The sequence below is a fragment of the Pteropus medius genome, unplaced genomic scaffold, assembly GCF_902729225.1.
Source record: "Pteropus medius unplaced genomic scaffold, Ma_sr-lr_union100, whole genome shotgun sequence".
NCBI lineage: Eukaryota > Metazoa > Chordata > Mammalia > Chiroptera > Pteropodidae > Pteropus > Pteropus medius.
In genome coordinates, this window is record NW_024349798.1 from 17,610,160 (window position 1) to 17,624,076 (window position 13,917).

The window sequence follows — 13,917 nt, forward strand, 5'->3', positions numbered from 1 at the left end:
GGACATGCCCCCTCCCCCCCATCGGACCATCTCCTCTCACTGGCACCCTGGCTCGTTGCTCACCAAGAAGGCAGCCCCAGGGAAGATACCAGAATGGTCCTGTTAGGGTGGAAGAGGACCTGGTTTCAGGCCAGGGGGAAGCAAACACACGTCCTTCCAGGTGGCAGGCTGGTTAGGAGACAGACAGGTCACTTACAGAATCTGCCAGGTTCATACTAAAAGGCTGCGCTGTGTTAGAAGGTAAGGGACTGTATGTCCAAGAGCCTGCCTGGGGGTGCAGCCTGTCCACAGGCCAGCCTTGAGCCCAGTCTGAGCACCTGGGAGAGTGCGTGGAGTTCAGAGTCCTGGACAGGTTGTGCCTGCTGTGCTCCTGCCCCCACGTCCTTGGACTTCCCGGCCTTGCTGCCCCTGCTTTCCAGGTCACCACTGACAGGCCCTGCGGCATGTGGGCAAGGAGGTGGACATCAGTCAGGACTGTAGCCCCAGTCAGCCACACAGGCTGCTCACCAGGTTCTGGAGAGGTGCCGCTCTGGATGCAGCGGGTGCATGCGCGAGAGAGTGCTGGTCAATGCCCGCAGGACCTGGTGTTCTGGGGCTGGGAAGTGGGGCACATTCCCAGGTTTCTGCCTTCACAGCCTCCCTGTGCACATCCTGCTGGGTGGCTGGGTGACTCTAGGTAGCCCCAAGCATGGCTCTCCACCTCTTCACCTGGTCTTCCTGCTCTCAAGAGCTGCACGTGGAGAGAAGTTCAAGCATGACCACAGCCTTTGGGAGCCTCCAAGGGGTGGGGCACCGCAGAGGGTTCAGCGATGGGGGCACCTGTGGCCCAGATCCAGATCCCACTTTACCCTGCATATCTCTGGGCTGCTCTCCTCCTAGAGGTCTGTCCCTGCCACTCCATCACCCCACTTGCACGTCTAGGGCCGGTGTAGTTCCCCACATGGCGGTTGGGTGCTGGGAGAGGTGGCTGGGGCACTGTCCCTTGTCCTTCTTGGCTCTGAGCCTGGCTCTGCCTGGGCTTGCTCTGTACTGTCCATCTTCAACTCTTGCACTATATCAATTTGTCTATTCCCTTTGTCACTGCATATCTGTTTTGCTGGTCATTAAATCATTGACCCACACTATTTTTCTTCTGGTATCTTAATGTTACTCAGCTTCTTTTGGTGGAAGTGTTGCTGCGCAAAGTTTTGACAATCTAATGTCTTTGCCTACAAGCCTCTTGCTCTTTTTCCTACTTGCCCAAATGCTTTCTTCCTTTTTCTTTCAAGTCCAACAATTTAGTGTGTGCCTTGGTGTCGCTCTTTCTAGGCTGATGCCATACTTCAGTATATAGCATACTCTTTCAAATGCAGGTTCAAATCTTTTTGCTCTCTTTTTTGAAAATTTTTTAAATTACAGTTTTTAGAATTTGTTATCTTACTTTGCTTTATTTTTCTTGATCATGTGTTCCTATTATCCACATGGTGGATTTTCCTTAACTGTGTTAAATGTTTTTTACTTTGTTTTGAATGCTTTTCATCTTTTCCTTCATTTTTTGATTAAAAAAATTGCCTTCCTTTTTATCTCTTATTTCTATTAAGGTATGTCAAAGTACAGTTATTTATTCTTGTATTCTTTCTCATTTAGTCTTCATTTGTGTGTAAATTTTTGTTATTCTAATTCTTTCCTTAATAGAAAGCTTGCTTCTGTCTTTTTCTATTTTTGATTTCTGTTTATTTTTGTTTTTATGTTATTTTCTTAATGTATTTTAGGTCTTTTCGAAATCACAGTGATTGATCTTCTGGCACGTCTTTCTGACACGTGTCCATTGTTTGCAGGGATTTTGTTCACCTCTTTTCTCTTATAACGCTGTATTTTCCTGTGGGTTAGAAGGCGACATGGTTCAGGATAGCTGTTCTAACTTCTGCTCCCTCTCCTGCTGTTTCTGTGAAGCTTTCCAGAAGGTGGTAGCTCTCTGATGTTTTCTGCTCTGTGCTGCTCTTCCAGAGTGCAGTTGCCATTGGGTTGGGCAAAACCCCTTACAGTTTCGCCTGCTGTTCTCAGATTGGCCCACTGAAATTCCTGTGACTATCTATTGGCAACTACGTGGTTCTTCTGTTTTCACATTGTCAGATAGCCCTTCGCTTCCTCTGCACAGACCCCAAGGCCACACCTGTGATGTAACTTGGTAATTTCTCCTCACCCACTGGTATTTTTTGTCAATTAATTTTGTTATAAATATTGTTGATAAGATTTTACTATCTTGTCACTCTAGCTCTTTCTATGAGGAGACGAGTAGAGTAAAAACCAAATTCCCCAAGTCCTCTACACTAAGATTTTAAATGCAAAAAAAAAAAGAAAAAAAAGAAGAAATCTGTAAAAGTACTAAATACATATATAGGTAAATTGTTTTATAATCCTGAGAGGCAGGAGGCTTTTCCAAACATAATATTAACCAAACATTAAAGAAATATATATAATATATTACATATATATATATATATATCTACGGATACACATTAAAGAAACCTATATATATATATTTGACTACATAAAAATAGGAAATCTGTGTACAAAACCCAGCATAAAAAAAATAAAAGACAAAAACAGAAACAGGAGGAAATGTGCAATTCACAACAAAGGAATGATTTTCTTACCATACGTGTTCTTACAAATTAATTTAAAAAATGAACTTCAAATTTATAAAATAAATAAGATAGGCAAGAAACACAAAAAATACAAATTAAAATGACAACCATTTTAAGAGTATGGGATTTGCAAAGTTTAAAAAAAATTGACATAACTTTTCTGGAAGGCGATTTAGCGATATATGTGTAATACATGTGTAAAACCCAACAATAACCTTCTAGGAATTTATCTTGGGGAATTAATAATTCGAGTGTTGCAAAGATGTATAAAGGTGATTCACGAAAGCATCATATTTATAAGAGAAACTTGGCAAAAAATCTAAATGTGATTTATCCATTTAGATCTGTTAGATAAATCATTGTAAATTGAAATAATGGGATACTTCTCAGTCATCACTAATAATGACATAGAACTTAATTTATTGACATGGAGATAAGTCAATGATATATAGAAAATGAAAAACCAAAAATTTAAAAACAGCCATTAGAATGTGGTAATACGAATACATTTTTTTGTTTAAAACACAAGCATATGGTGCGTGTTAAAGTACAGGAAAACTGGTCAGGTTCTATCAAATGTTGGCGGGGTTTCCCGGGAGTCCTGGCGGGGGCGCCACCTGCTGGGGGGCGGATGAAGCGCACTGTCCTCTTCACAGCTTTTTATACACCTAATTTATACATACATTTACATATATTTATATACTATAACGAACAGGTATATTTATAATCGGAAAAATTACTCTATTAAAATTTATGAAGCCGTATTCTCCAATGACATGGGCTGACTTATCTACCCTCTCTCCTGAACTCATATTTGTAGGCTGCACCTCTACCACACAATTTAACACTTAATCGCGTGTCTCAGTCGTGCATTATTTACTGATGACTCATTAAATTTACTGAAGCTTCACCTGCAGTCGATGCAAACTCCCCCAAACTGGAGATTATCTTTTTTCTTCTTTGGCTTTTGGAAGTAATATAATAATCATCATTTCTGAAAAAGTTCAACACAATTTTATATGTTTCCTACAGTCTGTTGAAAATGTGTTCGGTAGGATAGTCAGCTCCTATCCATGGGTGGAAATTCAGAGGGGCCCAGGCCACCTGTGCTTACTCTCAGGTACCTGTGTTGGGCACAATAGTGGCCCAGAAGTTGTGCACAACCTCATGTCCAGATCGGTGACCATGTCAGATAACGCAGTGAGTGAGATCTGGGGCTGCACGTGAAATAAGGTAGCTACTCAGTGGCCCTTGCAGGACGGTGATGATCCTGGGACATCTGGGTGGATCAAGTGTAGCCACGTGGGATACAGAGGCAGAGAGCTGCTCAGCTGATGCGACAGGAAGGGGCTCAGCTCAATGTCGGTCTTTAGAAATGGAGGAGGGTTCCACTAGCCAGGGAAGAGGCCTCCTGAGGCTGGAAAAAACAGGGACACGTTGTCCGTCATAGCCCCCCAAGGAACACGGCTCTGCCAACACCTTGACTTTAGGTGGGTGAGACCCGTGTCAGGCTGCTGGCGTGCAGAGCGATAAGACAAAAGTGTGCTGTTGTTTTTTTTTCACTGGATCCGATTTGCTGCAGCAGCGATAGAATAGGAATGTAGCCTTACCAGACCTGCGCCATTTGTGTCTCCAAACCCAGTTTCAGTACTGAGACACTCCTTCGGGGCACCAGGCTTGGGCTAGAGAAGGCAACCCTGTCGTCCAGGGTGGGGATGTCTGGGGCTCCTAAGGAGCGGAGTCTCGACAAAGACAAGCTCACTGGTTGGCTACTCTCCCCGTCCCGACCTTTCCACACTTGAGGCCAATAAAAAGATAGGTGTCAGGGACTACATCTGTTGAACTGGTGATGCAGTGTCAATCTGTCCTGTTAGTAATGATGTTAACCTTGATTAGCAAAGACAGGTTTTGAAGATGGTGGGGAGAAAACACACCACAACAAGCAGAATGTTTGAGCCTGGGCCAGCAGCCAGCCATTGTTTTGGGAAGTAAGTCTGCCAGCAGGGAGACTTGTACCCTCAGCGGTCTTCCCTCTGTTGGGATAAGCTTCAGGAAACACCCAGCCCTTCTTCAGGGGCTAACGGACATGGCTGGTTTTGATGGGCAGTGCTGGCTGGGCTTCCTCAATCTGTCCTAAGTGACCTGTAATAACAACAACAAAAACAAGAATGATGAAAATAACAAAATTAATGTTACTTACTTAGTCATGCATGGTACTAAATGTTTTTACATTTAACATTTTTGCATCCAATGCTTACACCAATCTTAAGAAGTAAGCACTATTATTATGTTCACAATTCTTAGATAAAGAAATTGAGATCCAATGAGATCAAGATATTTGCCCAAAGTCACAAAGCAATAAGGGACAGGGCTAGCATTTAACTCCAGACTCCTTGAGTCTGACCTTTCACCTCACACCATACACATACACCACACATGCATGCTGCACACCACACACCATATATACCACACACATATTCACATATAAAGACCAGACACCACAAACACACTCCACACTCACACACACAACACGCACGCACAAACCACATACACTCTCATGCCCCCACACATAGTCACACATAGTATACAAGTATACACAAGTATACACACAAGTATACACATACTTCCATAGTCATATAACTGAAACAAAAATTGTATAGAAACTATTGCTAACTGTTGTGGTGCTTTGAAATTTCATTTTTATAAATGCTGGACTTTGCTAACTACATTAATCGTTCTCTAAAGGGTGGGAAAAGTTTGCCTGTAGCCCACTAGCCTGAGAGATGCCGCACTATCTTCTCCTTTATGTGTCAACTGTGGGGTCAGATAGCATGGGACCCAGGGGTGAGGACACTGTGGACAGGCTGTGCTGCAGTCATTTCTGAGAAAATCTGTAATTAAGAGTGTGGAATATGGCTTACACTTTTTGAGTTTCCGCATGTAAATTTTGAAGACTCTTGATTCATTTTGTCATCTCTTTTGCTTAATAAGAAATATGTACTTTCATGGAGAGTCACAAGAGAATGGTCTAAAATATTTTTAAAAAGTGATTTGGAGAAAAGTCCAACCCCTATAACCCAAATCTTTATAGCTAATTTGCACTTTTCTAGGCAACAAGCAACAAAATGAGAGCTCCTAAACCTTCATGAGGTCTTTACAGTGAAGAGTTGACTCAGCCATGTGGAATGCCCAGAAGGCCTTGCCTGGCTCCTGGAGGCAATTTATAAGCCCCTGGAAGATGCTGCCTGATAGGTTCATCTTTGTTTACCTGGGACATTGGTCACTTCAGATAGTCTAAGACAAGAATGGGACTTATGGTGGGGACCTCAGGCCATATCAGCTTGTATCAGCTTGACCTCTGGAGAGGCTGGAGGCCAGGCAGTCAATCATATCTAAGTGACTGACTCTCAGTGGAAACCCTGCCCAAGGCTCTGGTAGCTTCCTTGACAGACAGTGCTCTGTATGTTGTCAGACCTCATCTCTGGGGAAAATAAGCACTTTCTGTCCGAAAAATCCACTGAGGGAGAACAAGGGAAGCCTGCCCACAGCCTTTCCTGGACCTTACATGGTTCACCCTTGCTGATTTTAATCTGCATCCTTTCACTGTACAAACTATAACTGTGAGTATCATGACTTTTCTCAGTTCTGTGAGTCCTTCTATGGAAACTGAGAGGGTGTTATGGGGATGCCTAGCAGCAGGCCGATGTTTGGAAACATGACAGAGAGAAGCCAGAGGAGTGTGACTGTGGCCTTCTGGCTCTGCTCTGACTTCGTGGAGACTGGCCCTGCTCACTTGATGCTAGGCCTACTCTTCGCTGGGGAATGGTTCGTGCACATGTGGAGGCCACACTGCCAGCCCTGCTGGACACATTGGGGTGATGGGGCGGGTGTGAGCAGTGAGGGCTCTGCAGCTTAGATGAGCGAAGTTAGGCAAGACTGCCTTTGAGGAGGTTGTGATTGAGGACCTGACCTGAGGAAGCAGTAGGTGGAGAGGCAAGAGCGCAGGAACAAGGGTGGGAAAGGCCGGCTAGCCCTGGTGGGCTGGAAGAGGCAAAGTCAAGGCTTATTTTTTCAGAACCCCATTTATAAGAATCCTCATGTAATTGAAAAAGTGCTATTCTGATATTTGTCGGGGGAGAGGGAGTTAAATTGCAGGGAAATGGGACAACTCAGGAATTCGGGAGCTGGGACACCCTGGCTCACATTGGGAGGCCCAAGCTCAGGACCCCTGTTATATGAAGGATAAGTAATTTGAATGACTTAGTGATGTCACTGTACTTGGGTTGAGTGAGAACTCTGCATCTTCCCTGGGTTTTGTCCGAACGGCCTGGGCTTCCAGGCCAAGTCCTCCTCAGCTTGGCAGAGGAGACCTGGCCTGCATGGTGGGCATCAAGGCCACTTAGGGACCTAAGCTTGCCTGGCTCTGCCTCCCTGGTGGAAGGTAGGCCTGGAAGGGGCTCAGCTCCTGCCCTGCAGCCCATTCACTCACCCTCACAGCTAGAGCTCTCACCCAGGTTTGCAGCTTTAATTACCATTTATATTCTCTGGCCAATTCATTTCTCTAGCTAGGACCTCTGCCCTGACCTCAAACTGGGTCTATTGGCATATCCAGTAAGCACCTCGCACAGAAGAGTTCAAACTGAACTCGTAGTCTCTGCCCACCCTAGCTTGAACCTGTTCTTCCACAGTTGTCCTCCTGGTCTTGACTAATGGCACCTCCATACTTCCAGTTGCTCACGACAAACCTGAGGCGTCATCCCAGACTCCGCTCTTGCATTCACCTCAGCAAAATCCATCAGCTCTACCTTCAAAATACAACCAACCACTTGTAGCACTTCCACTGCTCCCAGCCCTGTCCCACCCACCCTCATCTCCTGTCTGGATATCTCCATAATAACTAACCTTGCAGCTTGTGTGGTCTCCCTGCAGCTACTGTGCTCCTCCTCGTCTACAGTCAGCACAGCAGCTGGGACCTCATCTCCTTCATGTCTTTAACTAGAGGTTAATGGCATGATGTACTGCAGGTTGTAAGGCTCCCAATTAAATTTGAATTTCGGATAATGAATACCTTTTAAATATAAGGATGTGTACTAAAAAACATCAAAGGAACTCTTCTATTGCAACTCTTCTCATGTGTTAACGTCTATACCGAAGACATGAAAAAGAATTATTCTTTTGTGTGCTGTGTTCCAGTGACTTTCCCCCTTTATATCCATACCAATACTCTACATGTTTAATTTTGCATAGTATATGCTATATGTTGTCATACATGAATGTCATGGGCTACATTAATGTAGCATGTATTCTTGATAAGCATGTAAACATTGTATTCTTGATATTACATCATACATATTTTATGTAACTGTGCATGTATTTATTGTCCCCATGGATATTCTTTACCTATAGCAATTTTTAACTTTATACAAGACATTAAATCCTTAATCGTATATAGTGCATCCAATTGATTCAATTCTCGTCAGCATGTGTGTCACCTCTAGTATCATTCCTTAACAAGCAAGCTTCGAGAAGCCAGCAACCTCTTGGTTAATGTTCCTCCTCTGGCCCGGGGCCCATTCCCAGTGGGAGATGCTAGCCTGACACTATACTTAGCATCTAATTCTTTCTTCAGAGCCATTTCGCCTAATATCTCCACACATTCCCCTAAAAAAGACACTTTGATGAGTAGCTGACTCATAAGCCTTTGTTCCCACATGCTGTTGTGTCATGCCTGTGGCAGGCTCCATTGCTGGGTGGCCTGTGGCTCTGCTCACAGCTGAAACTTAATTGAATATTATTTACCAACATCGTCAAACATAAAATGCTATTTAGTCAATGCTTGATGGACAAGAGTATTTTTATTTGGAAAATTTCACCTTACATGTACATATGAAATAAACTAAATAATGACATAAATAAATAAAGGTATAAATTTAATTCCCAAAGTCCCTTTCCCCACTCAAGTACCTATTACACCTTTTAAAACAATTTATCAGCTCCCTAAAGCAAGATAGTATTTATAAACAAGTTATCATAAGACTTACATGACATTTACTCACAAGATAATAAACTTAATTTTAATAATTTTTTCCAAAAATTAAAAAAAACTTATTTAGCCTATTTCTCGATTAAAGAGAATTTCAAAATTTGCATTTTTAGAAATGATTCTGGTTTGATCAGCTGGATTTTTTCAATTCCTGTTATGTATGATTTTTTTCCCTCCTTTCCACCCAAAATTTAAAATTTTTTTCTAAAGTTTTGACTTTTTTTTTTACTGTTAATGTACTTAATTCAAAGCAAGACACTGAAAATGTCTAGACAGGTTCTTAAAAATTCCATAAGCGTGTAGCTTTGGTGTTGATCTTTTTTTTAAAATTATTTTTGCTATAGCACCTGGTCTTCCAAGGGGGTCTCCTATCCAAGTACTAACCAGGCCCGACTCTGCTTAGCTTCCGAGATCTGACATCAAGCTTATTCAGGGTGGCATGGCCATAGACCATGGCTCCAGTGTGGTGCGAACCCAAGACCTTCAGCATGTAAAGCAGACTTGCTAACTGCTATACTATGGAACCATGTCCTATGCTGATCTTTTTATTAATTTTTGGTAAAATTATGTATGCTGGTATCCACATTGCAGTGAGTATGCTTTCTGGATATTAAATATATGAGGGGACAGGCACCAAGCTCACTACTTAGGTGGCTCATTACTCCTGGCTCAATCTGTCCCCATAGGACACAGCAGTCATACAAATTAAGCAATAAATAAAAGTTTGACCTATACAAAGCAAGACATGTGAAGGGTGGTGAATTTCTTGTTAGTCACTGTGTCACATGATTAACTCAATAAAATTTGGCATAAAGTATATTTAAGAGAAGCAAGAAATAAAGTAAAAATTTTAAGCAAAGCTGTAAAAAGCTTTAGCTGAAATAAAAATAAGTTACAAAAGGCAACTTTAACGTTTCTGAATACATGATAACTAAGACTCCAATATTCTAAGGCCTAAACTTAAAAACAAATAGGTTAGTCTTTTTTTTTTTTTTTTTGGCCAGAATATGAGGAGCAACAGCTTAAAACTCAAAGGCAGGGTAAAGGATGTTTCTACAAGAGACAGAAAAGGAGAAGATACACAAGACGTAGGGAAAAGCTATGTAGGCAGAGGCAGAGATGGGCGTGATGAACCAGAAGCCCAGGAGTGCTATGGACATCTGCCCTTGAATTCCGGGCCAACTTCACATCTGCGTGAGATTGGGGCTGGTCTCACATCCACAGGTGCAGTCAGGCCCGCCCTAATTCAGATGGTCTCATCTCAACCCCCTTACTTTTATTACATCTGCAAAGACTCTTATTCCAAATAAGGTCATATTCTGAGGTTCTGGGTGGATATATCTTCTGAAGGGCACTGTGTGTCACACTAAAGGATGGTTAAGACCTCAAATACCATCAGCAAAGCAACCGTTTCTTTATATACATCCTTCAATATACTCTAAGGAGATAAGCCAGTTGAGGAGAGCTTAGACAGGCTCACCTGGAAGACCCCAGCACCCACCTCTCCATCATCCTTCTCTTCCTTCTCTTCTCTAACTTCCATGCATCTTACCATGACTATCTTATTCTCCCTCTATTTTTGGTCTGTACTCATTTCTCCCTTTAACTTAGACCTCAAGTCCCCAAATCTCTATAGTCCTTAATAGCCTACAGTTGGGCACCTGATTGATATGCTAATTTATTCTAGAGGGATACTAGCCTCTCATTCTTAGATTCTTCCATCCACCACCTGAGCGCATTCACAAATGAAGAGCCACAGTCTCCTGCACTTGTATCGCCACATGAATAGTTATGTGCTGCTTAACAACAGGGATATGTTCAGAGAAATGTGTCACAGGGTGCACTGACACAGACCTGGCCCACTACACACCAAGGCTTTATGGTACAGCCTACTGCTCCTGGGATACAACCTTGGGCAGCACGTTACTATACAAAACAACGCAAGATTAAATGAAATGCAGGAGAAAATGAGGCTGTGCATGGCATAATGTTCTAGAGCAAATTTTTTTCTTGGTAAGAATACACTTAATGATAAAAAGTATAGTGAACACATAAACTAGTAACAGCTGTTTATTATAATTTTCAAGTAGTACATGCTGTACATAATTGTACATGCTATATTTTCATATGACTGGCAGCACAGTAGGTATGCTTACACCAGCATCACCACAAACACGGGAGTAATAAGTTATGATGTCATGATGGCTGTGCCGTCACTAGGTGATCGGCACTTTTCAGCTCCACTATAATCTATGGGACCAGCATCATATGTGGGGCGTCATTCACCCAGATGCAGTCCCTCCATATGCCCTTTCTATTATCTGAGGACAGAAGTGGGGGGATGGGGGGAGGGCTCAGTGTAACCCCTCCCCAGGTTAAACATTACGCATTAGCTAGAGATTGTGAACATTCCCATCGCCCACATGGAAGAAAGGAACCTTAAATGCTGAGGGGAACGATGCTTTCATCCAAGCAAGACTTCAGGTTTCCCACTGAGCACTTAGGTGGGAGAAAATGGCTTAGGTTGGAGTCTACCTATTAATTAGGACTAAGGCTGGGTATGTACCATATCTGTATATCTCTATCTAGATAAGACAAGTCAGTCCGCCACCTTCACTAACTTGCTAAGAAAAGTCCTGAAAGAATGAGGATTCCAGGACGTAGCTAACACATGCAATCCCAAAATCCTGACCTCTCACCAAACCACTTCTCCTTTCACAGCTGGTGGCAGTGCTGTTTTTCTACTCGTGAAGCCAAAACCTTGAGTCTTTCCAGACTTCTTTCTCCCACGTCCTCCATCCAATTTATGAGCAAATTCCATCAACTCTACCTTCAAATTATAGTCAGAACCCTCCTGCTTCTCTCTCCCTTTACCATGAGAAACCTGGTCTGAGGGCGTGCTCCTTATGTCTGGTCTGAACTAGGACTGTACATCCTGCCCAGCTCCTTGTTCCTGCTTCACCACAGAGGTACTTGTCAAGATCACATCGACTGCCTTCCCTCTCTGCTAGAGCCACGAGTGAACTTCTGTGACATCACCTCCTTGACTGTACTTGTCCACTCAGCTCCAGCCATGTTTATTCTCAAACCCACTAAGTTTGCTCTTACCTCAGAGCCTTTAAACATGGCTTTCTCCCTAACTCAAGTATCTTCTCCATGGATTCTGCATGGTTTGCTCTTGAGAGCTTTTGGCTTTCCCTCAAATATAATCTTCTCAGTGAGGATCTCCCTTATCACACTGTTTAAACCTGGATTTACTATCCTCCTTCCCTGCTTTATTTTTCTTCATAGCACTGTCCATTTGGACAAACTATATATTTTACTAGTTTGTTTGTTGTCCGTTTTTCTCACTGGAATGTAAGCACCACAAAGACTGTGCGTGTATACGTGCACGTACGTGCACATGTTTGGAGAGGATGGGGGAAGATTAGGGAAAAGGAGGGGACATTGGAGACATTTTCAGTTGTTGTAACTGGAGAGGCAGGGCTGTGGTGCGCTACTGGCACCTAGCTGGTAGAGGACAGAGATGCACAATACCCTACAATTGAAGAGGAATTTTCACTCAAAAGGCTAATCAGCTCTTTGTTCTGCTTCTGTAGATATGCTTGCTGCAGATGCCGTATTCAAAATTAACTAAAGACTCCTCTTCCTTTTTGCTTGTTCTGTCTAAGCAACAAATGTAACTGCCTGTACCCCTTAGCAACTCCAGCGCTTTATAACCATCTGAGGACAAATTAACCAATTGGCCCATGTCAAATAATTCTACATAAGCAACGTTGCAGCTGAGCTTCCAGCCCATATCTTAAGAGCGCTAGCTCTTCTGGGACTGCTGGCCTAATAAACCTGAGTTCTCCAACTCTCTGAGTGCTGCTTGGTTTCTCACTGGTCTGATTTTTGCAACTTTTCTGCAACACAATCAGGGTTGCCAGCTTTCGCAAATAAAATACACGGAGTAAGTAGGGTGCCCAAATGAAGTACAGGACTCCCAGTTAAATTTGAATCAGATTAACAATGTTATTCATATGAAATGCAAATTCAATTGGGCGCCCTGTATCTAATCTGGTGACTCTACCTACAAAGCGCAGAACAGGTGCCCACAAAAAGATTTATGCAGGCCAAACATCCAGTGTGTGGAGGGTGAAAACCTGTCACAGGTCAGTGGTTCTGGGACCAGGGTTTGCATCACTGCCCGCCCTCGGCATGTGAATTGGTAGATCTGCCTAGGCTCCAGCATCTGCACTTCTATCAGGGTCCCAACGTTAAGCTACCATGGACCTAGGACCACGTGGGAGAACCACCGCCCTGGAAAGAAATAAGCCTTCGTGCTCTCGAGAGCAAGAGCGAGGACGGCGTCTAACTAACAAGCAAGGGAGCAGGGTGGCAGAGGCAATGATAGCGACAGAGCTCGATTCGTGACCCAGGCCAGGCCTCGGCGGCACTTCCGGGGTCCCTCTAGGCGTCGCGGAAGCCTGGACCTCTCGATGGTCGCCTGGGGTCGGGGGCGTGGCCATTGCTGGGGGCGTGGTCCAGGCGCAGCTAACGCTCTCGTGCCGGACGTTCCGCGGCCGCGACGCCCGATGCTGGTGCGGGCGTGGTGCTCCGGACTCAATGCTGGCCGTGGTGTTTGGCTCGGCCGCAGAGGCGCCCGCCCGGCCAGCGCAGGTAGGCGTAGTCCCGCTCGCGCTACCGAGTGGGCCCCGGCTTGGGTGAGGGGGCGGCGGTCCCTGTCGTTGGGTTTTCTCAACGGCGGCCCAGGCGTTGGCCATCATTGCCACGCGCAGGCGGCGGGCGGATAGGATCCGGACAGGAACAATGGGTCTCCGGGCGCCGAGCTCCGAGGGTCTGGACCGGGGCGCTCCGGCTGCGGGGTGAGGAGGCGGGGCCGGGCGCCTCCTCAGGGGATGGGCGGCTCTGGCAGGGGGCGCGCTGCGCGCAGGACGTTTCTGCGTTTGTGCGGGTTCTGCCTCCGTCCGGGGTCCCGGGGTTTGCGGAGGGTGTTTTTGGTCCCTTCTCTCTCCGTTGGGTGTGAGATGGGGAGGATAAGTGAGGGGCCCATGTCTCACAAAGGCCTTTCCGGACCATTTTGCACCTGGCCCAGGGGGCATTTACATTTATAAGCTGTCTTAAGAAAATTCATTTTGAAATAATTTTACGAAAGTTACAAAACCAGTACAAAGAATTCCCACATTCCATTCACCTAGGTTCCACCTTATTTAACAGGAGAGTCGGCACAGCTAGGACAGTCAC

At 44.5% G+C, this 13,917-nt stretch overlaps 1 protein-coding gene across 2 annotated transcripts in view; it reads left to right on the plus strand.

Moving 5' to 3' along the window:
• The window catches only part of PGBD2 (piggyBac transposable element derived 2), a 38,528-nt gene that overhangs the window by 5,053 nt on the left and 19,558 nt on the right, over window positions 1-13,917 (plus strand). The window contains exon 1 of one of the 2 annotated variants that reach the window (XM_039885539.1): window positions 13,144-13,332. The exons of the other annotated variant lie outside the window; for it this stretch is intronic. Within the exon in view, the coding sequence (XP_039741473.1) occupies window positions 13,279-13,332 (54 nt within the window). The 5' untranslated portion in view covers window positions 13,144-13,278. Of the gene's footprint in view, window positions 1-13,143; window positions 13,333-13,917 lie in introns of those variants that run through there. 2 annotated transcript variants of the gene reach the window in all.